At 43.5% G+C, this 26,226-nt stretch overlaps 3 protein-coding genes across 3 annotated transcripts; all 3 read left to right on the top strand. All coding sequences in view use genetic code 11, as the record gives it.

The window, feature by feature from the left end:
- EGR_07035 (putative zinc transporter protein) lies at window positions 1–6,075 on the top strand (the record flags this gene model as incomplete). Its single annotated transcript, XM_024496284.1, has 9 exons — window positions 1–98; window positions 1,163–1,194; window positions 1,278–1,388; window positions 1,499–1,645; window positions 1,793–1,946; window positions 2,026–2,437; window positions 3,286–3,526; window positions 4,829–4,922; window positions 6,009–6,075. The coding sequence occupies 9 exons, from the start codon at window positions 1–3 to the stop codon at window positions 6,073–6,075; spliced, it is 1,356 nt and encodes a 451-aa protein (XP_024349311.1).
- A 1,163-nt stretch (window positions 6,076–7,238) lies between these two features.
- Window positions 7,239–12,176, top strand: EGR_07034 (hypothetical protein; the record flags this gene model as incomplete). The annotated part of the gene is made up of 10 exons (XM_024496283.1): window positions 7,239–7,305; window positions 7,739–7,933; window positions 7,963–8,097; window positions 8,815–9,126; window positions 9,200–9,569; window positions 9,965–10,183; window positions 10,498–10,768; window positions 11,499–11,744; window positions 11,791–11,904; window positions 12,090–12,176. The coding sequence occupies 10 exons, from the start codon at window positions 7,239–7,241 to the stop codon at window positions 12,174–12,176; spliced, it is 2,016 nt and encodes a 671-aa protein (XP_024349310.1).
- Window positions 12,177–13,048: 872 nt separating this feature from the next.
- Window positions 13,049–24,013, top strand: EGR_07033 (putative global transcription activator SNF2L1; the record flags this gene model as incomplete). Its single annotated transcript, XM_024496282.1, has 19 exons — window positions 13,049–13,069; window positions 13,251–13,447; window positions 13,478–13,581; window positions 13,618–13,898; window positions 13,935–14,288; window positions 14,328–14,789; window positions 14,868–15,153; window positions 15,516–15,814; window positions 16,127–16,320; window positions 16,405–16,549; window positions 16,625–16,813; window positions 16,887–17,162; window positions 17,229–17,438; window positions 17,551–17,625; window positions 18,090–19,049; window positions 19,089–19,385; window positions 22,734–23,419; window positions 23,477–23,735; window positions 23,774–24,013. The coding sequence occupies 19 exons, from the start codon at window positions 13,049–13,051 to the stop codon at window positions 24,011–24,013; spliced, it is 5,535 nt and encodes a 1,844-aa protein (XP_024349309.1).
- Window positions 24,014–26,226: the final 2,213 nt, after the last annotated feature.

Below are 26,226 nucleotides of genomic sequence, written 5' to 3'. Positions count from 1 at the left end.
ATGAACGAGGGAGACTTGCACACTGGCTACGAGCAGGCTGATGATGTGGAGATGCAATCGAAAGGACGCAGCTATAGTATTAAGAAGACCTTTAAGGAGTAAGAAGCCTTTTAAACTTTCTCCTATCAAATGGCTAATATTGTTCTTATTAGAAATTTTACAAAGAGTAGCACTCCTCTCCTTTTTAGGCATTTCTAACGGAAATTTAGATATTGTTGGAAGTGTATGATTCGTACCCGTGTTCATTGTTTACATGCCTCCGTCTTGAGTTGTCACCGTGACATGTAGTAGGCTTAAAGTGACATCAAAGCTTTTTAGAGGGCTGTTTTTACTGAAGAGTGGCCTCTATTTTATCCCAAGTACACCATAATCCGAGCATATTTTTGTCAACAAGTAAAGGCAATTCGGTTGATATTATTTTATCCAAAAAAATATTCCTTATTATGTGGCATGGGTTATTTCCCTAGAATAGAGATGATGGAAACTTTTCGACTATTTAGGGTATTATCAGTTTTTGACTAGTAAATTATGCATGAAGACAATAAGTACACTGTTCTAGTCACTCTTATTACATATTCTAATGCTTTATTCGGTTCCAAATTAATTGAAATAAATATCTAGGTACTTGTTCTAAATGCTATTCTTTTTTGTCCCAACTGGGTCACATCTTGGGACAAGTATGATAAGCTAACGGGTCATTTTGTATCGTACTTATAAAACATCCAGGACAAGTTTAGACACTAAAGGGTCAGGAGGAAAGCCCGAGCAATGCAAGACCCTGTAGGCCTTCTAAGCAGACCCGGTGAAGTGGCCTTATGGCATGCTCTTAGATGTCAGGGGGCCGAAGACGCTACTTCATCCTCATGTCCCACCCCCCCCCCCCCCACCCCCTATTAATGCCTTTTGATGCAAAACCGCAGCTTAAGCAGTTTGAACGCAAAATTGTGACAGATTGATGCAAAAGTGGCTGAAATACATTTCCGGTACCTGCTTTTGGTAATCAAACTATTTTATAAAATTCAATCTTCATTTTGAGAGAAAATTATGCATTGTATTACTGATCAATTTGAGTGGTGTTTTGGGGTTTTTTTACTACCCCTTAGAATTATGGCTTGTCTTTTAAAATGAATGTACAATTTCCCTTCAATTTGTCTAATTTCAGGAGTCCACCTGATGACGCAGATGGTGGCGGTGGTAAGTTGCTACTAATGTTCTTTCAGTAAAAGAAATGGACTTAGTTGTACAAAGCATGCCATTGTATCTTTTTCTTACCGCAGGGACTCACTGTCATTCTGGACCAAATGAAGAAGGAATTGACAAAGTTGCGAGGAGGAAACTTCTAATTGCTAGTGCACTATGCCTCATCTTCATGATTGGTGAAGCTACTGGTAAGCTCTGTGCCATCCTACTGAGAGATGAATCACGAAATGCATGACTCCGTTTCGGGGATCAGTTATTGTAAAAAACAGCTTTTAATAACCAAACCGATCGGGTTCAGGTGGCGCTCTCGCCGGCAGTTTGGCAATCATGACGGATGCGGCTCATCTTCTGACCGATTTTGCCAGCTTCCTCATCAGTCTTTTTGCCATATTTCTGTCTGGACGACCGGCGACGCGAATGATGAGTTTTGGTTGGTATCGTGCTGGTACGTGCTCTGGTATAATTCATTTCCAGTCCGAGAAACAGGCTTGTCGAGGTGGGGTTAAGAGGGGGGGGGGGGAGAAAAGGGTTTCATTAAATCCCCAAGGAATCTTCTTGCAAGTAAATCCTTCTCTCATTTCTTCCCTTGTAGAAGTCGTTGGTGCTCTTGTCTCAGTTTTAATGATTTGGCTAGTAACAGGCATTCTTGTCTATCTTGCTATAATGCGAGTGATTCATCAACACTATGAAATCGACGGAATGGTTATGCTCATTACCTCTGCCATCGGCGTTGCTGTAAATATGGTGTAAGCCACTTGAGTTCTATACATTTATATTTTCTGTGTAGATTTACTTAATTCGCAATTTGTGTGTTGAATTTGATAGAATGGCTGCAACCCTCCACCAACATGGACACGATCACGGAGGCAGGAGTCACAGCCACAATCACGAATCCGGTTCCCACATCCATAGCCACGGCTTTGTTTCCAAAATGAAGAAAAAAATATCGAGCATAAAGTTCTTACGCTCGGATGACGTTGAGCTTGTCAACGATCCAACCGGTGATGTATCTACAGCTATCTGTGAGGGTGGGGAGTTCAAACAGGGCTTACAAAAGCCCTACACTACTGATCACCCCCACGGACACCACTCTCATAAATACTCGGTGAAAGAGGAGACGACTGTTGAGGAGCAGGAGAAAGAAAACATCAACGTTCGTGCAGCTTTCATTCATGTGATTGGTGACCTTCTACAAAGTCTTGGAGTTATGATCGCTGCTTTTGTCATCTACTTCCGGGTAAGGGCTCCTCTAAACCTCCAAAACACTTCAATGTCTTAATCGTGCCTTACATTGAAAGCATTTGTGATGGAATTGAAACACGAGAGGCGTACTCTGCAGTTATCCCCTCCGTGGAAGATTTCATTAATTCAACAAAATTATCTCTTTTTAAGTTTTTAGACGAGTTAAGCTTCTTTCGGACGTCCAGAATCGGGAAACCCACCCTCTAATATTTCGCAGGAGTCACTACAGAATGCGTGAGCGGGGAAGTGAAACCTCCCCAGCTGGAAGTATCACTGATAAACGTAGTCATCTTTGATAGATTTATATTATTTAAGTGTCTTGCGGCGAAACTTCGCACTTCCCTAATGCGCTTGAAGTGGAAATTAGTGAATTCAGGATTTTCCTCTTCATTGACTGTCCACTTATATCTAGGTGAATGACATGTAGGTCGCCTGTAATAGGACCCACACGGCAATTTGTGCACTCATTAGGCCAAGTCAGAGCTTCAGCTTTGAATGCCCTGTAATAATTATCGTATCTTTTTGGCCCATGGGATAGCGTGGTCCCTACGACCGTGCGTGAGCTTGGATCCTGTCGAGCTCTTAATCAGACACGAAGCGTGAGTAAATGCATGCTAGTCTCGGTCGGCCCTAATCTTGCTTATTTATCGTATATTGCTTGGCCTTGACCTCACAGTAACTATCTGCAAGTGGCACTAGCCTACCAGGAGGGCTGAGAAAGAACGCAAGTTTTAGGACCTTCTAGAACGTCCAACAGTTGGGCGAGAATGATTTCTGGCTTTATACATCAGCCCAATAATCGACTCTTAAAAGCATTAATCGAATCTTTCCTTTGGTTTTTAGCCGGAGTACAAGATAGCCGATCCCATATGCACCTTCATCTTCTCAGTACTGGTTCTGCTGACCACTGTCAATATACTAAAGGACGCGATGAACATCCTGATGGAGGGCGTGCCGAAGAGCCTTAACTTTGCCGAAGTGCGCTCAGCACTGCAGGCCATTCCAGGTATTGTGGAGGTGCATAACCTACGTATGTGGAGCCTTACCACGAGTAAGACTGCTGTTTCGGTCCACCTTGCCACGGGTAAGTCATGTAGCATAATGCGAGATATGCTACTCATTCGTTTAATGACAACAATTTATTTGCTATAATTTGTTTTCTTTTTGCACACATGACCCCGGGAAATGTAATTTTACACATATTTAAAGCCCCAAAAACTTCTTAGGCTAGGTAAAAAGCCATTGAGGTGTTTACCCTCAGCCAGTATCAACATTATTAACCCTCTATCCTTGCCACGAAATATATGAATTTCCGATAAAGTCCACCCTCACGCATCTTAGAAATTAGTGAATTTAAAAATTCAAAGCGAAAACAGTACCTTATGACACTTGTTATTTGCCTTGGCATTCACTTTATTTTGAGAATTCACACAGTCAATAAGGAGCAACACTTTGTTCCAGCGCCACTTAATTTCTTAAAGATTTTTAGTCATCGGCACCTTTATAGTGCTTTACTTATTTTAATTATACATTATGAAATATATGAGGGCACTTCACAAGTTCGTGTGTCTGTCTCATTTTTTAAGTGAAACCATTTTTCTTTAAGTAGACACAAGCTTATTAGATAATTCCACTGCTGTAAAACGACTTTGTCACCAAATAAAGAAACGGTAAAATCCGTGTCAGTTAGATTCATTTGTTAACCTCTATTTCGTACTTATACACGTGTTTGCCGAATGCTTATGTAGCGTCCCGCGACTCCCTGAAGACGAAAGAAGACAAAATACTCGGGTAGAATATATATTCAGTACGGAGAAGGTGTCTGGGCTATTGGCATGGCCCAAAAGGCCAGCCCACCCAGCGAGGTACAAGGGGGCTAATTCGAAGTACAAAAGTGGCGCCTCACCAGAACCGAGGGATAAACCACTATCGTATTACACTTATGTCAAGAAAGTTTGTTTAGTAGCGTGTAGTGGATAAGGATAAAAATAAAGCATTATCCCCATTCCTTCCATACTCTGCGATTTTGACGTGTGCTTCAGGGCTAATTTTTAAGTCTAGGGGGATTTTCTTTGCTTAAACCGTTTAATTTGGAGCAGTATTCTGCTCTAATATCACATGCCACATTTTCCCCCAATGCTCTTCCTACTATTCAACTAAATTAGTCGGTTCATAAAGTCGATAATTTAGAATCATTAGGTATATGTTAAGGGATTTTCACACTTCTAAACATCATAATGGATATATACATACGGACATGAATAGGCCATAAAAGAGCTGTAGGAACTTTTTTGGGATTATTACGTGCTACCCCTATTCTATTCTTAAATAGACATGCCGAGAATTGTATTTCATAACAAACTTTTTTAACATCTTCATTCAATAGGTAATATTAAATCTGCCCAGGAACAGTTGGTTCGCGCCAATCGAATATTGCGTCGTCGATTCCTGGTTCACGAGGTTACCATTCAAATGGAGCAGTATGTACCAGCTATGGCAGAATGTCGGATCTGTCAAGAGCTAAAGGACTAACGTAGTGACAGCTGCACCATTTATTTTATTTCATCCCTGTTTTCTTGTTCTATATTTCCTCCACTTCTGTTTGGTTTGGTAGAATCTTTACTTCTTCCGGACTTCGGTGCCTACCCACGCTACTTACGCAACCTTCTCCTCTTTTCAAAAGTATTTATTTAAGCTTGTTTTTTGCATGAACCCTGGGAAGAAGCTATTATTGTAATGGCATTTAGCTTAACATTACAGCATTATCGCAATGGGGTGGATAATTGTCTGAACTTCAATAGCTATGTTGATAGAGCCACCAGAACAGGGATGCTTCATTGGTGATATTGCTACGGGGCGTTTCCTTCATCAAAGTATAACATTCCACTCGCTGGGTCATAGCGAATATATTTTAGTAATCAGGATTTGATTATGTTGATTTAGTCAATAGATATTTTGTTTTTATATGCGTGGGATCTTTTCGCGACTTGTGCTTCCGCTTAGCGTCATGAGTATTCGACAAGGTTCGTATTTGCTCATTTTTTTGCCCTGAAATGCCCAAGCGCAGCTACACGAGAACTTTAAACAATAAAAAACTACGACAACTTTACAATTTTAGCTAAAAATTAGCTAGTTCTTTGTTTGAATGGGTTGTGTTAATCGTTTTATAACCTCGGGTGTGGTGACGGGTCTCTTAGGGACTACGCCATTTTTCCTTGCTTGACAGCCTGATCCGAGGATCATGTCAGTAGCCTCAATCCCAGCTGTACGTCGACAATGCATATTCAGTTCGAGAATTCTTTATGTCTTCAGGTAAGTCAAGGGACTCAATAGTAATATTGGAAGACGGCAGTAGTATGCAAAAGTACGACGCGGATGTGACAATAGTGTAATACGATAGTGGTTTATCCCTCGGTTCTGGTGAGGCGCCACTTTTGGGACTTTGAATTAGCCCCCTTGTACCTCGATGGGTGGGCTGGCCTTCGGGCCAAGCCAACAGCCCAGACACCTTCTCTGTGCTGAATACATATATTATGCCCGAGTATTGTGTCTTCTTTCGTCTTCAGGGAGTCTCGGGACGCTGCATTGGTGGCAGCGGAAAGCGAACCCGATCTTGAAAGACATGTATCCTGATTCTCCACTTCTGCGTGATAAGATTTAGTGGGGCGGAAGAAGGACGTATGCTACGGTTGGGAGAATGGTGATGACCCCTAATAGAAGGGTTGATGTTGACATCTACCTTCGGCATCTCTCCGAGTCCCGTGTTCTGCAGAAAAGCTATTAACAACTGAAGCGACACTAGCCGTGAACCATCTGGAAGTTTCGTTACGGATTTTCCCTTCCGTCCCCCATAGACCTGTTTTAAATCTTGTATTCCCTTACTCAAATCTGCTTTTAGGCCAGTGCTCCTGCACCTATCTATGGACACGCGTGATGGCCGACGCAGTTCCCCGTCCTGAATCAAATCCCTAAACCGGACGAAACCCCAGATGCAGTCAAGTCGCCAAGAGGGATCAGTGACGTTGAGGTCATGTTGCGCGCTAATTTGGTGACTGGCACAGTCGGCTCGTGGGTGTTTCTTTACTGCACCGACTACGTTGTAATGGCTGACGCGGGAGGTTGACCTGTGGGAGCACCGGGGACGACGCTCAAAAGAGGAGGGAGGCTATGTAATACGATGGTGGTTTATCCCTCGGTTCTGGTGAGGCGCCACTTTTATACTTTGAATTAGCCTTCTTGTACCTCACTGGGTGGGCTGGCCTTTTGGGCCATGTCAATAGCCCAGACGCCTTCTCTGCGCTGAATATATGTATTCTGTCCGAGCATTGTGTCTTCATTCGTCTTCAGGGAGTCTCGGGACCCTACAATAGTTCCGACCTACATGCAAAAATACTTAGTCCTTAGGTTTTGGAAGAAGATCCGCCAATATTTAGTTTAATTTCAAAAAAGAAATATGTTGGAAACCAAGGTGCCTTCCCATTAAAATGTCATCCCGTTGGGGTAGAATGTGATTGAATTTTTTAGAACAGAAAGCGATAAAATACTCAAGGGATTTAAATAAGCCTCAAAAATTTCTTAAGTGACTTTATTTTTGTAGTCGTTAACATAAAAATAAGTGCAATAATTTCACAAAATAGCCCTTGTTTTTAGGCCATATAGTGTACATTTGAAAAACAATGTTTTTCCTTTGCAAATACTGCCTCTGTACCCCAGAGGTGCATGCTTTTTATTCACAATGCTTCTACTTTAACTAGGCCCTATTTAGCTGCGCAATCGTAAAGACCTTTCTGTACGCAATGCTTGGCGGCGATGCACTATTAAATCTTCAACAACTGGTAGAGAATTATGCAGAAAATATCATAAGTACGTTCAGTGCAACAAGAAATGGGGGTAGGTTTTTTGGATTATTTTGTTGCTCTTATTTCACATCCAAGGTATGCGCAAAAAGATTTCAAGACTTTCAGCTAATTGTGGCCGAGTTTGTAGCTGATTTCGTTTAAATCCCGTTCGTAGTCATGCGGTTTACTAGTCATGTTTAATTTTTGGTGTATTTGCTTAATTGCTTAATTTGGTTTATTGCTTCTGAAGATTGACTGACAATAGTTCACTCACACCGATCCCCCAGATTCTTAGTCGTTCGCATTTATTCGTCCTACTTAAAATACTTTGGATGATTTTGAGTTTGTTCTGTGGTCTTAGCACGTTTGTTATCATGTGCAACTTATTTTAACTTACACAAAAAGCGGCACCTCTGTAATTATTAGATCTTGCTATTTTTGTTTTGCTTTTTTATTAGACTTGATTTCGTCCTCTTTGCATAAACTTACGGAAACATGCAGTGATGTTGCAGAATTTTACTCCAATCCCCAAAACTGGGGTTCCTTCAATTGTATATCTCGGCTTGACGAAGGCCTCGCACAACTACCCAATACTGCAATTTCCGACATCATTGAACATATCAACATGGAAACTTCCAGGCAGCTGCTTCAAGGTGAGATCTGTGAGTTTTTTGACTTCTAGTTGCTCTCAACGATGTTAATAATGCTGAACGAGATATTGAGCATTTCACGAAAAGCATTCAAGATATTCAAAATGCCTCACTTAACCGTCTACTTCAATTCCGGCATCGTGAGGCTCTTCAAATCATTCCACTAGGTAAGTGTGTACGCATTTTCCCATAAAAAAGCTTGCTGCTTTTATTCTCTTCCCTACTTCGTCTGTGAATTAGGTACATGTATCAAATTCCCATAAATGCAGTATTTTTTATGCAAAAATGGGATCGTCTGGCCTTTTGACTTTCGTCGGTTATTTTTTTTGAGTAGCGTAACCTGAATTAATTGTTTTTCGCGTGTAGTCGAATTGAGTCAACTAGCAGCAGGCTCCTTTCTTCTCAGTCCTTATTTGTGTAGCAACTAATATATCTTTTTAAATAAAATCATTTTCAGGTATCCGCAAATGCTTTCATACCTTGCTGCGCTGAGTAGTATAGTGTAGATGTCACATTACTACTGTGAGGGCCGAATAGCAGGAGACTGGAAAGCCACACATACCTGTGAACACAACTAGTAGTAGCATTCTTTTGCTGTTGCTGCCGTCGACACTTTGCTTGATTTTAGAATCCACGATTTTCTTCACGAGAAGTATGGGGTTGAATTATGTAAAATGTCATGACCACAAGAATATAAGGATGTTATGGCTTCGTTTTCCGTCTCTATAAAGCCACATATCTATGTTTATCTATCTGGTTGTTTGCGCTTACCTCTTTCAGCATGCTAGTTTGTAGCCGCACGTGTGAATTCCCTTATTCTTGTGCAAATTCTAAATTGAAGGTCTTCCCATCGACTACAAAGTCTTCTTTTTGTACATTTTCAGGCAGACTGCGCTCCTGGGCATGTGATGTGATGAAGGCGGGACGTCGGAGTTTGGGCGAGGGTGGATCGACGATATACGCATCAGTGGCAAGGTGCGCTCGTCTTCGCAGGCGCTTCTCGCGCCTTTTCTCCCTCGCTCGCGCCGCCCACGCCCTCATTCAGCGTCTGGCCGAACTTCAACACCCCGAACTTGCCTGTCTGGAGCAGGATCTTATGCGCATTCGCCTCCAGCTAACTCTCCGGCTTAAGCAAAATGGCCACGAAGCTGTTGGGCCAGATGGGGACACGGATGCCCCTGCCCTCTGTAGTAATAGTTAGTCCTCTTTCTGCACTCCTATGCTTTTTTTTGCATTCGCTGTTGTCTTATTCACTTTATTCTGCTTTAGCGGAACAATTGTTCAAACGGTTTAAAAACGTGGGTTCGACTGCAGCTTCCAGTGTTATCTACGGAAAGATCTACGAAAGTCTTCAACGCCTTGCAGAAAACATGTCAGACTTGATTATGGTTCTATCACAAGAAACCTCGGGTGAGTTCCTCTCTATCCACGCAGACCGTCGCTCTTTAGGTCTTTCAACGATAATCAACATCGACGAGCCTTTCAATCGTGAGGACTTGCAAGCACTCGTGGAACGCTCGCTTGAGAGTTTTTGCAACTTCTACATCACATCGGTTGCACCAGATGTGAGTCCACATGAGGCGGATGCCCTCCTGGCCCAACTCTCCCGTTCCGATGAAGAGCTGGAGGAAATATCACAGTGGGTTGTCATGTCGCTCCTGCTTTGACTGTTAAGCCCCCTATGCCGTCTGGCTTTCCCCTGTTGTTAAAACTTATTTTCATTAACAAATGTAATATATAAAGAATCGTATGCGTCAGAGGTGACGAAGTGTCACCAAGGACTAGACGACCCTAAGATAGTGAAGACCCAAATAAAGTGGCCAGCCTTCCCCAGTACGTCGTTGCTATGTAAACCAAGTTGTGATAGGGCGTCATAGTTACATCGAGCCTATATGCTGAGGTACGTCGAATCGTCAAATCATGGTTTACATGAAACTCAAAGGCCGTGAGAATAGACAGGTACACGGCATCACCGGCTGCTTGTTTCTCTTGAGGTGTTTTCATTAATCATACTTAATGCGTCCAATATTTTAGATCCGATACAGAATGCATGATGGATGCGTTTGATATTTTTGATTCCTTCATCGAGCAAAATACGCCGCCGTCCCGACCAAAAGAGGAGGCTGCAGCGGGTGCAAAAGATGATATCTCCACTCCTACATCTCGCTCTCCGTCTCCTGCTGATATGGATATCGAAAGTATTCCAGCAGAAGCTGATAACTCCATAACCGAAAATGTTGCTAATGAGTCTGGGTAGGTATATGTTAAGAACTTCAGCTCTAAGGCACAGATTAGATTGCTTCTCGAACGTTTTAAACTGAATCATCTTGTTCGTGTTAATGCAGCGATAAAATTTTCTCGCTTTAGTGGCTTATTGGTATACTTGCTTACTGTTAATCTAATATCGTCCACGTTCAAATTGGCACCTAATCTTAAGTGCTCGTATCTACTTATTCTGGCTATTCGCAGCTGATATTAAGTCGAGGTGAATAAAGTTGGCATTAATCAACCATACACAATCTCTACGGCAGGTATATTGATACCTCTTGATAATGCATTGTCTTAAGACACTCCGATGAACCCTGCGATGATGCTACACTCAATCAGCCATCAGGACCTGAAGGCGCTCCACTTCCCCAATCGCCTTCCGTAGAAAATGGAGAGGTTGACTTGTGTGGCAAGGACGCAGTGGAGGAATCAGAACAGGAGGAAGGGGAAATAGTTGATGACGACAACACACATCAAGATGCGGAGCCACTGGAAGAGGGAGAGGAGGATGACAGTGGAGGCGACATCGACCAGACTGAAGAGGCCATCATGCGTGAATGGGCTCCTGTGGTGAGTGGACTTTTCCCACTGTTATCGAAAGTCCTCACTCCATGCCCTGTCCACCCCTTTTGAATGGGAACAATTACTAATTCGTAAGCAGTCCGTTCCTGACGTTAAGCAGAATCTCCAAATACTGTGCTTGCGCCGCCCCAGTATCTATTCACTTTTGGAAGGCTGTATTGTTTACATTTGTGAGAAAGTAACAGCGCAGAGGCTTTCCCGAGCCAATGTTGAATAGCAACGATTTTGTTTCTGTAGAAAGGCCTATACTCCGTTACAACCTAACCGAGTGTAAAGATTTCCATAGTAACGTTGGCATAATTAATCTCCTCTGGGTAACAGGATAGGACTAGAAATTAGAGATGATTTTCTGGTCGATTACAAATATGTTCAAATAGCTTGGGCTGGTTTTCTATGTAGAGGTACTAGATTAGAAAAAAAAATTGGCCAGCAGCCATCTTTGATTTGAAGTCAGGTCGAATTTTTGGGATCGAGTGAAGTTGTACCCGGTAAGCACCTTTTTGGGATCTTGATTAAAGTACGCGGACTCAGTCCTTTTTTGTTTTAACAAACCCATTTTTATGGAATTTCTTGACAGAATTGAATTTTATCATGAATGAGTCGACCAACGGCACAACTTCGCGAAGGATAATACATTAGATGTAATAATCACCCAGGAGTTGTTTTTTCTTTTGCGTTATATTTAAGCACCAACTTTTTTTGCAAATTTTTGACCCAGGCGGAAAGCAAGGCTCGCACAAAGTTGGCATACACGGTGGCAGTACAGAAGGCACTGAACGACGCAATGAAATCTTGTCGGCGCGAACTCTCCGTGGTTGTTGCTCTCGGAGCCTTCAGTGGGAATTCTGGGCGGAGCACTGTAGCGGAGATGAGCACCAGCACGCCTTCCGCCACTGCCACCGCCAAATCGGTCGAGCGTGGCATTCGCAACGCTGTGGCTCGCTCCCATGTAAGCCTCACTCTGGTTCGTTCCACTTTTTACTCGTCTAACACCTCACCGCTCTCTGTAGTTGTCTAGCCGCCGCAGCGCTCCTGTAGCACCTCCCTCCTATAGCCGGGCAGCGATGCTGAATATCCGCGAAAAGATCCAATCTTCTCTGCTGCGCCAGAAGCAGAGCAAGCAGGTCTATAGGTGAGTAGTAGGGGGGCCGCGGTTACTGCCCCTCCTGTCCATCCCCACCCTGCCAGACACTGGATTAACGCTGGTGTACGGGCCTAAGGGCCTCCTCGCTAACGTATCGCGTGATTGAGTAGGAGGTAGTTTGGGATCTCATTCAAGCGTACAGAATGTTTTCTCACCTCCTTTTAGGCTATTTTTCGGAAAGAGCTGAACTCTCTGCTTGAACAGTCAATGGTATCGGCATCGGCAGGGATGACCAAGCTGACCTCCTTTTGAAGGCCTTCGCATGCAGATATAGGTTTTAAATGTGTTATCCACACATCATACACTTGCTTGTTTTTTTTTTATTCTAAAATGTGCCATCGGGTTTGTACTCTAATGTATGTCAATAGAAATTCAAGATGGGGTTTGGGAATGCTTGCTCTCGGCACTTGCCAGATTTGGGGCATAATTACACTAATGGAGACGTAGTGATGCTCTATGAGCGTTTCGTGGGCGAGGGTCATCCTTGTTCAATTTGTTTTCTTCGAGGCGGTAGACCTGGAACCGACCACCTTAGTCCAGGGGTGTGGGCTACATGATCCTTCGTTGGAGGGTCGGAGATGGCTGGTGAGATCGGGGTGCGTTTCATGGACGTTCGATGTGAATTGAGACAACGGAGAGGAACGTTATTGGCAAAAATAATCGCCGATCAGGGTGTTAGCTAATGGACAAGAATAATGGGGGCTGATTCGGAGAGGTTTATTCAGATGACTTAGGATCAATTTTCAGTACTGGCTTTTGCATTTCGATGTGAGAAATATGTTTTCTGATTTTAGTAAAGTGACTAGTGAAATTTTTTGAGACTAATCGACATCCTCCAAGAGCTTAAAGTCTACTCTTAAAAGCCAATACAAAAAACAGTTTTGTTTGTTTCATTGCAGCGCATTAAAACCAAGTATTAACTTGACTAAAGACTGCATAACTCCTCAAAGCAAAAGGTTTTGGAATCACCAGCAGTTATTTTTAATAAAAACAATAAAATACTAATTATAATTGGTTTTTTTGCAAGGAAAAAAGAGTGTTTCAATAAGTAGATTTGCCGCCTAATACATTTCGAAATTCGAACCTTTGTTCTGATTGGTGTTGTTGTTGCCCAATTTGCTTGAATGTCCGACGTCGAGGAGGAGGTATCTTTCGGTGATTTGCAAGATCATAGTGTCTGGTTTTTTCGCATGGCTGTCATATATCCATTGAATAGTCCCTCGTTCCCCCTTCGTAATATTTTAGCTTCCACATTACTAGTTGAATTTGTCTTATTTCGTTTATTGAAGTCTTTTTTTCTCGTTAAATGCTTGCGTACCATTGTAGCTCTTGACTGGCGAATTTGCCAATGGCTCAAGTAAAATCAACCTTGATGCCGCTGAGATTGAGCTGAAGAAACGCCGTATGCAAGAGTTGCTGGATAAAGCTGCTGCATTTACTGCTTTGAAGGAAACCGGAGCTGATTCTGGTGCCACTTTGAGTAGTCCTTCGAGTTCTCATGCCCCTCCACTGTCTGCTCCAGAGTGAGTCTTTTCAATTTCTTGATTTTGTAGTCACCGTCATCGACGTACAGAAAAGGAGGAAGACGAGGAACTTCTTATTGAAACTAAGAAAGGCAGCAATGCTATAATAACACGTTTTGATGTCACACCATGGTGTAATTTTCTTTTCTATTTGCACTGAATTGCTTCAGATGTAAAGGGTGGTGAAATGCGGGACTATCAAATCCGTGGTCTGAATTGGTTGATTGGTCTCGGTTTAAGCAACACCAACGGAATACTTGCAGATGAAATGGGGCTGGGTAAAACATTGCAGACAATATCCTTGCTGGGTTACGTAAAGCACTATCGGGGCAAGTCTGGACCCTTTCTCGTCATCGTCCCAAAGTCGACGCTTTCGAATTGGATGAATGAAGTCCGCAAATGGGTGCCTACCCTTCACCCTGTTTGTTTAATAGGGAGCGCTGACGAAAGAGTATGTCATTTGTCTGTTATTTGCTTCATCGTCTAGGCACGTGTTATCCGTGAAGAAATTTTGCCTGGAAATTGGGATATTTTAATCACAAGTTATGAAATGTGCATAAAAGAGAAGAATCTTTTGAGGCGCTATAACTTTGTCTACCTCGTGATTGATGAGGCTCATCGCATAAAGAATGAGAAGTCCAAGCTTTCAGAGGTCGTGCGCATGTTCACTTCGCAGAGTCGCCTCCTGATTACCGGCACCCCTCTTCAAAACAATCTTCACGAATTGTGGGCACTTCTTAACTTCTTGATGCCGCAAATGTTCATCTCCTCCGACACTTTTGACGAACTTTTTAACTCACAATCCCTCCAGGAAGAAACCCTAGTTACCCGCCTTCATTCGGTACGTTAATGTTTGGCTCAACCACGTGTTCTGCTTTAGATCCTCCGGCCTTTCCTTCTGCGTCGTGTGAAGGCCGATGTCGAAAAGAAGCTGCCTCCAAAGAAGGAGATTAAGATATACGTTGGTCTGAGTAAAATGCAGCGGGAGCTGTATACAAAGATCCTCATGAAGGATCTCGATCTTGTCAATACCAATGGACAGAAGGCCGACAAAGTGCGTCTGTTGAACGTCCTGATGCAACTTCGAAAGTGTTGCAACCATCCATACCTTTTCGATGGCGTAGAACCGGGTCCCCCTTATACCACCGACCAGCATTTGGTGGATAATTGTGGCAAGATGATTCTTTTGGATAAGTTGTTGAAGAAGCTGCGCGAACAGGGCTCTCGAGTTCTGATTTTTAGTCAGATGACAAGGACCCTTGATATTCTCGAGGATTATTGCATGTGGAGGGGACACGAGTATTTCCGACTAGACGGTCAAACAGCCCATGATGACCGGCAAGTAAGGTTTTAAACACGCCCCACTTTCTCAAAACTCTTCCGTCAATACAAGCATCAAGTCTCTCTCTCAACAATGTAGGTTTCCATTGATGAGTTTAATCGTCCTGGCTCGACGAAGTTCATTTTCATGCTCTCCACTCGTGCCGGTGGTCTGGGGATCAACTTGGCCACGGCTGATGTGGTCATTCTTTACGATTCAGACTGGAATCCTCAGGTAGATTTACAGGCCATGGACCGTGCACATCGTATTGGTCAGACAAAGACAGTACGCGTCTTTCGTCTCATCACTGAGAACACTGTGGAGGAGAGGATCGTTATGCGCGCTGACATGAAACTCTACTTGGATAACCTTGTAATTCAACAGGGTACGTTTGGTCGATTTCTCTGCTTATCATTGCTTATCTACAAGTACATCTTCGACACAGTCAACTGCCCTTTTTTCTGATGGCTTGGTCTGACTCGTTTTCTCTGTGACCACATCGCGAAATCATTAAAAATGTTGGTATCAACAACCAATAATTAACTCTAGTGTAAACAGTCTGGCCCCTAACTTTTCTGTCAAGGACTTGCGGTTTATGTGTTTATGTGTCCTGGAATTAATGGGTTGTTGCTTCCATGTGTTAGCATTCTATTATTACTCTTCGTTCATACGTTGTATACTTGGTCGTCACTGTTACTGTCTAAATTGCGCGCATAGTTTTCCATGTTGTGGCGTCCTTTCTTGCAGGGCGTCTTGTTGATCAGAAGTCCAATCAATTACAAAAGACGGAAGTCATCGATATGATCAAATTCGGTGCCAACTACATTTTCCGCAGCAAGGAGAGCACAATTAAGGATGAGGATATAGACGAGATTCTTGCTCGTGGGGAGCAGAAGACTAGTGAGTTGAATGAAAAGTACGCCAAGATGGGTGAGTCCAACCTGCGACAGTTGCGCTTTGACACGGAGGACGAGGGGCCCGACTCTGTCTACATTTTCGATGGTGAGGACTATCGAACTAAACAACAGAACTCCGGTGCACTTGCCGTAAGTTGTTGTGCCCAACTGTGGACTCTACTCCATTTTACTCAGTGCCAACCTTACCCTTTTGGGGTTTTTTTAGCGTCTACCTAAAGTAAGAAGCGTGTAGACTATTTGCCACATTCTTCCCACTATACTCGGCTTATTGCTCCCCATTCAATGCAACCTAAGCTCTAACGGCTTGTGCAGGATTTGGCCACTCTATCCTTTGTTCCCATTACTATTACCAAATACTTGGTTAGTAGCCACTGGCCTCGGTTCACCACGTCCGTGAAGTTTATATCAATAGTCCTATAGCACCTTTCTTTTGTGTTCCAGGGTTGGATTGAGCCGCCAAAACGAGAGCGCAAAGCCAACTACGCGGTAGACGCATACTTTCGCGAGGCCCTTCGAGTGTCGGAGCCGAAAGCGCCCAAAGCACCACGCCCGCCCAAGCAGCCGAACATTCAGGACTTCCAGTTTTTCCCCCCACGTCTCTTTGAACTCCTTGATAAGGAAATTTATGCGTTTCGGTAAGCATATCCAATGATTTCCACCTTGAGTACATGGTGCATTCTTGTTTGCGAAAGATTTTATGAATCCTATCTTGTGTCTAGAAAAAGCATAGGCTATAAAGTGCCTATCAATCCGGATGCCGGCCCGGAAGGTAAACGCGAACGTCAAGAGGAGCAGGCGAAGATAGACGATGCTACTCCACTCGATGAGGCTGAACTGGCAGAGAAGGAGGAGCTTTTGACTCAGGTTGGTTTGGTTCTGTGTTGTGTGGTCTTTAATGGTGCCATCGTTGGTGGTTCACCACCTTATTCCCTTCTATAGGGCTTCACAAACTGGTCAAAGCGCGACTTTCAGCAGTTTATCAAGGCCAACGAGAAACATGGCCGTGACGATTTAGAGTCGATCTCCCTCGATGTAGAGGGCAAATCTCCCGAGGAAGTTAAACGCTATGCTCGAGTGTTTTGGGCCCGATGTAGTGAGCTCCAGGATGTGGATAAACACATGGCCCAGGTTTGTAGTAATTTTGATTTCCAACTGCCAAATGTCTCATGAAACCTGTCCCGTTCCATGGTTTTTCTCGTAGATTGAGCGTGGAGAAGCGAAGATACAGCGACGTGCAGCTGTGAAGCGTGCTTTGGATATTAAAATGGGTCGTTACCGCGCCCCATTCCATCAATTGCGAATTCAGTATGGTCCTAATAAGGGCAAGAATTACACAGAGGAAGATGATCGGTTCCTCATTTGCATGCTCCACAAGCTCGGTTTTGATCGTGACAATGTATATGATGACCTTCGGCTAGCCATTCGGCTGGCGCCCCAGTTTCGATTTAATTGGTTTATTCGATCCCGAACCTCCATGGTGCGTCGCTTTTATGGTCAGCCGATAGTTATCGAATGGTTTTATTTACGCCTAAATTTGTTCTAGGAGTTGCAACGGCGGTGCAGCACGCTTATCACCTTAATCGAGCGCGAAATAATAGATATGGAGGACAAGGGAAAGCAGCGAGGCGGTACAGGTGGAGTCACGGGGCTGTCAACTAATCCGAGCGGGCCGGGAGGTGCTGGCGCCGGTGCATCGGTGGCACAAAAGCGCAAATCTTCATCTGTCATCAATCCCGCACAAATTGATAAGAAGGTCAAAGCTTGATTTCATTCGCACATTTTTTGCTAAATACGATATCCTGTTTGCCGTGTACATATATTGTGTCTGTCCGAGGCTAGCTGTTTTGCTTTTGGCTGTTTGTGAGGGGCCTGGATGGGTTTGGGCACAGCCGGATTGCGTGGAGGGTTCGGAAGCCGGTGCCAGGGTGGCGCTAACCTCAGTACGTTTTTCATTTTGATGTCAGGAGGGGGTGTCGAGGTAGGCGATTCCTATCTTGGGATGTTATCACTCGTTTTATGCCCGAAGCTGTTCTGTAAGTAAGCACATTGGATTTGGGCGCAATTCTGAACGCAGCTGGGTAGCTTCGTAGTGAAGCTAATCCACTTTTGATTGCGATATGCGAATTTTGTACTTTTTACATAGCTTTTATAAAAGAGTTTTGAAAAATTGAATTCCTATTTAAACTGGAAATAATTTTCTTGTTTTAATGTGCCGATGACACACGCTCACTTTTGAGGGCTTTGCTGTAGTCATGGCTGCGACAGTGGGTGGTCTCTGCTCTGTTTGTTTAAGTTGTTTCTCTGAGGCTTATTTTGCCCTGCAAATCTTTATTTATTTTGACTATTCTAGTTTATTAGTCTGCAAGCTTTGTGTACTTAAAATTCTGTTTTTCCCTAACATCAGGACGTGGAGCATATGCCTGTTACTTCACCAAGACTTATGACATCAGATCCTTCCCGGAAGTTGCGTAAAACTCTTGAGAAGGACACAAAGGAAATACTAATTGAAGGAACTGATGGCATTAGAGACTATTACTGTAGCAAAATTGATGAACTCCAGTTCACTGTTACGGAAAAAATGCAGAATCTTAGAAGGTTGGGAGCTCAGCGGAATGAGCTGAATGCCAAAGGTATTGTTCGTTACCTTTATGAAAGTTTAGTTCGACTCTTACGTGAGGAACTTCAGCTTCTTCAAGAACAAGGTTCCTACGTTGGTGAAGTTATCAAACCAATGGACAAGAAAAAAGTTCTAGTTAAAGTTCAGCCTGAAGGGAAATTTGTTGTCGACATTGATAAAAATATAGATATCGGATCGGTCACACCGAATTGCCGTGTAGCTCTCAGAAATGACAGTTACACCCTTCATAAAATTCTTCCCAGCAAAGTCGACCCCCTGGTTTCTCTCATGATGGTTGAGAAGGTGCCCGATTCAACCTACGAAATGATTGGTGGCTTGGATAAGCAAATAAAGGAGATTAAAGAGGTCATTGAGCTTCCTGTTAAACATCCGGAGTTGTTTGAGGCTCTTGGAATTGCTCAGCCTAAAGGCGTTTTGCTGTATGGCCCTCCTGGTACCGGGAAAACGCTTTTAGCTCGGGCAGTTGCCCATCACACCGAATGTACTTTCATTCGTGTGAGTGGCTCAGAACTTGTTCAGAAGTTTATTGGAGAAGGTGCGAGGATGGTACGTGAACTTTTCGTTATGGCCAGAGAGCATGCTCCGTCAATCATTTTCATGGATGAAGTAGATTCCATTGGTTCAACTCGTTTGGAAAGTGGTTCTGGTGGTGATAGCGAGGTTCAGAGAACCATGCTTGAATTGTTGAACCAACTTGATGGCTTTGAACCCAAACAGAACATCAAAGTATGTTGTGGCGCTGTATGATAATCGCATTTTATCCAGGTTGTGATGGCCACTAATCGGATAGATATCCTCGACTCCGCGCTTCTGCGTCCCGGTCGTATTGATCGCAAAATTGAGTTTCCAGCTCCTAATGAGGAGGCCCGCTTGGATATATTGCGGATCCACTCCCGAAAGATGAATTTAACTCGGGGCATTGATCTTAGAAAAATAGCTGAACTGATGCCCGGTGCTAGTGGTGCCGAAGTAAAGGGAGTTTGCACAGAAGCTGGCATGTACGCCCTGCGGGAGCGCCGTGTGCATGTGACACTGGAAGACTTTGAAATGGCAGTTGCGAAGGTATTGCTTCTGTTACATTTTTTGAAAGTTCCTTTGATTTTTTTAACTCGTTTAAATCCATTACCATAATGGTAAGATTTTATTTGATGTCTTTTTGCTTGCGATAGGTTATGCAGAAGGATTCAGATAAAAACGTTTCAATCAAGAAACTCTGGAAGTGATCTCCTTTTCGCGGAGTTTTTGCTGCAAATAGGATCCCTTCACGCCGGTACATACGGTTTTACACAAACCCGCTTTTTGTGCCATGCTTTATTTGAGTTGTGTCATGACAACTTGCTTTCTCCCGTGAATCGCACTTTTTCCACCTTATATTCGAGACACGTATATTGTGGCACTTATGCTATTCTACAATGAATGACACACGTCCCTTCTCCATGAGGTCGGCTGTCTTTCTCCTCGCTCTCCCCCACTCCCACCCATGTGCGTGTTTGTGTGGTCTCCGTACAAGCTATGAGCACGTTTTCTATACAGACATATGATTGTTTCATTTTGTACAAAAGTATAATGAAATCTAGAGTCATCGTCGAATTCAATCCTTTAGAAATAATAGATTTGAGTGTTTTCAAGAAATTGTATAGTCCATGCTTTGTTGGGAGTACCTTTAGTGCTGATAAGGCAGTGCTTCGTGGGGAGATGCAATGCGGCTCGATGCCTCGCGGCTCGCATTGTGTTGGGGTTGTCTGTGATCGGTTGGCCACCTATGGGGGTGTTGTGTGGTTTTACTCACTGTGAGGGTGGTTAGCGTGTGAGTGCTCTGCTTTCCACGCGACACGCTTCGCGTTGTGATCACCGAAAGGTGAATGGCAGTGTGTGGGTTGTACGCCGAGGCCAAGATCAATGTGGCTCTCACCGAGTGCGTAGCCTAGTGAATGCGTTAAAGTTCTAGCTTAGTGGGGGTTTCAGGGTAAGAACGCGTCTTGAAGTAGTCTCGTAGGTTGGTGGGTTCGCTTCGAGGTGTTAAGAATGGTGGAGTTTGTCGGAATAGGGAAGTCCATTGAAATCTCGACGATTGGATGGTTTCCATAAATCGTCCCTTCCACGATTTTGGAAGTAATGCTCTTTCCAGCCCTCAGTGGAGTCGATTCTATTCCGTTGTGCCGTTTCACTACTGCTAAAAGGTGATGAGGATATTGTGTTCGCGAAACCATTTCTCGTGACTTCTAGACTAAGACGATGCAGACCGTTCTGACAATTACTCGATAATTTCACGTCAATTATATGAGCTTCTGAACCATAATTAAGTGGTTTCCGCAACTTTAGGAAAAGCGCATATTCTCATTTTCTTTGTCAATTACTTGCACACAATCAAAGCTCATCACAAGCTTCGATGATGGCATCCATTTGGTTTAATTTTTGTCACTTCATTAGCTTGGCTATAACACGGAACAGCTGTAAGCAGCCTTAAATTTTGATTAAAAGAGGAGCACTAAAATCATGCAAAATCAAGCCCTCCCCCCCCCCCCCTTAATTCAGCACTTTTATTGTAATCCACCACTTGATTCACTTCGGCACTAATAAAGGGGTGCGAACTCAGTCGAAAGTGATGGGTATGAAGGCCTTCCCGCAGTAATCTACCGTACCCGCATCATGATCTAGAACAGTCCACTCATTCATTCTACTAAGGCGGCTTCCATCCAAACATCCACAGCCATCTCGCTCACTGAGCAGGAATTGTACGTAGATCTGCATTATATTCACCCCGACTGAAATAATTTAATTCAAAGTGATCCCCTTACAGAAGGGGGGCATTTAGTCAGACTTGCGTAAACTACAAAAGAAACACAGCGACTCATTTTCTTATTTAATAAATAATCTTGGAACATGCATAAGAGTAATTTTAGATTACTCGACCTCACACAATGCCAATAAATTCAACTGGGTCACATGTGCTGCCACTTGTTTCCGGTAGCACATGAAAAGCTTTGAATTACCGCCATCTGGAAAGTTGGGTTATTGTCTGGGGTTAGCTTTTGCAGTAGCATTGTAGAATCGTCTACATTCTTTTCTCAACTAAGCGAACTACATTTAAAAGATAATTTTGGAGAGATAGCACAGTGCCCCCGATGCCTTCATGAAGTCGCTAGTAGTCATAGTACTACGGCAGAAAGCGTATTACCGACGAAGTGAAGGCCATTGCCTTAGGCTGTGTCGCCCAGAGGAAGTAGAATCTGTTCGCTCAACCAAACGCAGAGTTGAACTAGATATGCAAGCATTACAACATGCTTTAGTAATTCTGTCTCATTTTGACGTCAGGACCAGTTTTGTTCCTACATAGCTAAGGGGCGTTTCGTTTAACTGTGTACTGGTCAACACGTGCGCGAAGATTTTCAGAGGCTGTACCTCCGCTTGGTGGTGTGGACTTTAAGCCATGCTAGTAGCCCCACAACTCGTCTAGGCCTTAGGGCTGTTTATAAGCTCCCATGGTAAATTACCTTTATGCAATTTTAGTAAAGACTTATTTTGGAGAATAATGTGGAATAATAAGGGCAAAATACTGCATGTACTGTTTCTCTATGCTCGGTGTTGTAAACTAGTAAATTAAGGTGTGTTGTTCATTCAACTATTGCTTACCAGTATAAAGCTTGGTGCATTTTTCATCCTAAATTTTTACATCAATCTCCGCTATGAAGCATAGAATATCCTACCCGACTTGCGGGATGGGAACACGTCAGCGTCAGGCGAGTATGTAGGCTTAGTAGGGGGATGTATCAAATGCAGCCCGATGCTGGTCACTCTTAACGAATTATGAAAACCAGCAAATTTTGGGTAAGTGAAAACACCGACACCCTCTCCAATAGAATAAGAGGGGACTTAATTTGACGCAAATAATTATTGAGTGGGTTAAATACAAATACCTAATTCCCTGATAAGGCAAGCAAGCAAATTTATTCAAAAACATTTTAAGACAACTATAAGTTATCTAAACCACCATTTTTCATGTACCTGTGATCCCCGTTCTCTTTGCAGTTTGATATCTGGCTGCCATTAATGCAAGCTAAGTGTTCCAAAATGTATACCAGATTAGAGGTAAAAATAATTCAATTATTATCTTAAGCATAACACGAAAGTTAAACGGCTGTAAGCTAAGAAGTAAAAGTGTAAATCAGGTCACGAAATTCTTTTGTTTAGATTATTCAGAGTGGGCTCATTTTTTGCGCGGATATTATCTTACCGATAGCTGGGCTCTCTGCTCCTTTGTGTTATATGGGTACACTCCTTTCATGGGCATTATCATGCTGTTCTTGACCATAAGTTATTTTTTCGCTTGGTTTTTACAGGTGACTTCGTGGGATGCGCCACTTATGATCTCCAATGCAACCATTTCGAGATATTGTTCCTGTAACACAGAACGGTTTTCCGAGCGTTATTAGTCCAAACACTAACTCTGATTCTCCCCTTAATTCCGCGGTCCCAAAATATAATAATTTCCGTGGGAACATGGCTATCACAACCGACATGTACATTAGCCAACATAGTCGCCATAATCCTACATCAACACAGTTCGGCCATACCCTTCAATATCACCCTAACAGTCTCCCTCAGGGCCTGCACAATCTCCCGAATTCTACAAATTGCCAAGTTTCTTTTAACGGATTTGTTCCCTCCTCGCGAGTCCTGGACATTTGGGCCAATAACTTCCACGAAGGTATGCGAATGGTACGGAGGTTGGCGAAGTGCGCGAGATATGTGGCGGTAGACACCGAGTTTCCCGGCGTGGTGGCAAAGGTTTTCGGTGAATATGTGAATACTTTCGACCAAGCATATCACAATATTAAAGTGAATATCGATATGTTACGTCCCATTCAAATCGGCTTCAGTTTCTTTGGTGAAAGAGGACAGTGTATAGATTCGGTCGCAACTGTCCAATTTAATTTGAAGTGGAATGTTGATAATGAGACGCATGCCGCCGATTCTATTCAATTGCTTCAAGACTGTGGAATCGATTTTTACAAACTGAAACGCGATGGAATAGAACAGCAGGATTTCGCGGAGGCTTTCATCGGTAGCGGTCTGGCACTGAATGACCAAATCACGTGGATTGGCTTTCATAGGCAGGTTTTGGTGTTTGTTTTTTATGTGTTTCTTTTTAGTGCTTATGATTTCGCATATATGATGAAAATATGCACAGACTGGCTTCAGATGCCTGAACACGTATCGCAATACCAGGCTATGTTGCATATGTTCTTTCCCCGCATCGTTGACCTGAAATCAGTAATGTCCGAACACAAGTTCTCCAAAGGTGGTTTACAAGAGTTGGCTGATGCCCTACATGTGCAGCGTGTCGGTTACAAGCATCAGGCTGGAAGTGATTCTATGCTTACTGGTGAAACGTTTTTCCGGTTCCTCGATGTAATTTATTCCATTTCTTAAATTTACATTTGCGGTAGGAGCATTCCGCAGGAAAATTGAATCCTCGTTTCGTGAATCTCGTTTACGGCCTCAACTTTTGCCCAAACGGTTCAACCAACTCCATTTTACCTATGAATGGATCTCCCCTCGAATCTGCACCGCTTGGTGGGATGTACAGTCCCAGCACCTCCGGCTCTCAACACAAGGAGACGCATAGTGCCGACCATTCTGGGAGGAACTCACCTGAGGGCTCCCTGAGTGGGCACAAAAGCAGTTGATCTGACCCCATATCGGACTGCTAAACTCACTCGTGTGCTGTTTTGGGTCTCGTGTACATAATGAAGATGACTCCTTGTGTGCTACCCAATGCATTTAAACAATCTGCCCGATTTTTTCAAAGGTCGGTTTCTGTACAATTCACCACTACGGTGTTATCAACTGCGCGTCTTTCTAAGACATTATTTGCGTCCTGTCTAAATCTTTGATCCACATTTTTTATTTCCTGTATAAATTTTGTTCAGTGTCAGAATCATTTTTCTTAGAATTGTTGACTTTTCCTATGGAGTGCTTGGAGTTTCCCCAGGGTTGTACGAATGGCTAAGTTATGTGCTTAGATCGTGCTTTTTCGCCCCTTCCAGGCAGCACTCACAAATCACTTCTGATTTTTCGATGCATTTTCTTCCTGCTACCTAGCATTTATAATTCATCTATACTGCAAAGGTGTACTTACTTCGATCTGGCAGCGTTGTCCTTCTTTTACTACTCTTGGATCCTCGTGTGTTTGAAATGTCGTCGAATGATCTGTGATATCCCCTCTTTCGCAATCGTATGCTGACCTCTTGACGCGCCGCAGGAAATGAAACAGAGCCTCAGCCTTTCAAGATGACGGCAGATTCAGTGCATGCCAGACTTCTTAATCTTTTGTACACAGACTTCAGACGAAGCTTTCGAGGTGGTTCAGCAGTTTCTTGTCAATGTGTTGTAATTCCAACTCCCGTGTACTTTTTTCCCCTATCTCATGACACCCAGGGTAGCCGCCTTCTTCCCCTGCTCCTGAGTGCTTCTCATACCATTGGGATTCCATTGTAGCCTTGTCACGTTTTCAGTCCTGCTGTAAATAAAGATGAAAAGTTCGAAATTCCTTAATATTTGTGCTTCTTGAACACTCGTATCTTTGCAGGTTAGTTCCCAACTAGCTCAGATTTTTTCTATCAACCATTATAGCTGAGTGATGCGAACTGTTGCTCAGAACTGTTTTGCTTTCTCCTACTCCTTGAATTGGCGTATTAGTGTAAAATGCCTGGGTTAGTGGTTGCGATTGCTGCCGCTGGCCAGTCTTGGTATTTGGATTTGCTATAATGAAGCCCAGTGGCCTTTGCCTCGTTTTCATTTACGAGTATTTGCGATGAGGTCGCATTTTTCGGTTCGGATCTTATTATCCGTGTCGTCTCGCGTTCAGTGTGTAGCCGCATAGTCTTCGCTCAATTTGAAGGTGGTTTTCGGCGCCTGCGCATGCTGGTAAAGGCTAGATTTTGAATCGGTGGCCTGCTTCGAATGCGACGGGCAGCGTGTGGTTCTATTGCCCTTAATGTCAAATTTCAACGATTTCATTGTGAACTCGTTGTTTGCGATGTTGGGTCTACCTGTGGCTCTTGGGTCACTGGGTGCGTACGTTATACGTTTGTCTTTCTCATGCGCGATTTCTCTTACCATTTCTCTTGCCATCCCAAGACAATCTTTGTCACTCAAACCACTGACGCTGACTACCGTTTCTCGTAGCGTGTAACGTTCGTGCTGTTGGTAAGTGATAACTTCCTATTTGCGTTCTTATTAAGTTTTGCTGTCCTAGATTCGAACGAAAGCAGTTTATTAGATGAATTTTGTAGAATCCGCAGTGCTAGTGAATTTTCCCCAAGTATTTAACATTCTTACCGCCTTAATCCTTGTCAATTTGTGGTTGTGCCTCTACAGCCATGCTGTTGTTCTCGAATCACGGTAATTGAATGCTTTCCTGTTTCGTGTTGTCGTCGATCCCGTACTGTGTTGCGAGGAGGGTCCAATGAGTTCGCTTTGTTAGTGTGTTGTTTGTGTGTGAATAACGCCATCGATGATGGCGGCATAAGGGTCATGTGATGTAGGATGTGCGCGTACGCCATCTACCGCGCTCATGTGTGCATATGCGTGTGCATCCATCCCAAGGTCCGCGTCTTATTCAACTTTTCCATTGGGTTCGCAGTAGTGCTGACCTCCTTTGGCCAAACGCGGCTCGGATATACCGACATTTAAGTAAAAACCGGAAAGGTGATTATTCCGTCCATTACTGAAAAAGATCGGGTAATGGTAGCTGTCCTCGCCGTTTCTTGTACCAGCGTATCGGGTTACCCCAAAGCTAGTGAAATGAACGAAATGCTGGGGTTGGGTTGCATCATTTATTGCTCACCCAGGTGTTACTTAGACCCAGAGTCAGCCCTCTCCCCTAGTTCTTACACTC

The sequence above is a fragment of the Echinococcus granulosus genome (genome assembly GCF_000524195.1).
Source record: "Echinococcus granulosus chromosome Unknown EG_S00068, whole genome shotgun sequence".
Taxonomy (NCBI): Eukaryota; Metazoa; Platyhelminthes; class Cestoda; order Cyclophyllidea; family Taeniidae; genus Echinococcus; species Echinococcus granulosus.
Note: the sequence above shows the minus strand (reverse complement) of the source record. Positions and strands in the feature narration are given on the sequence as shown.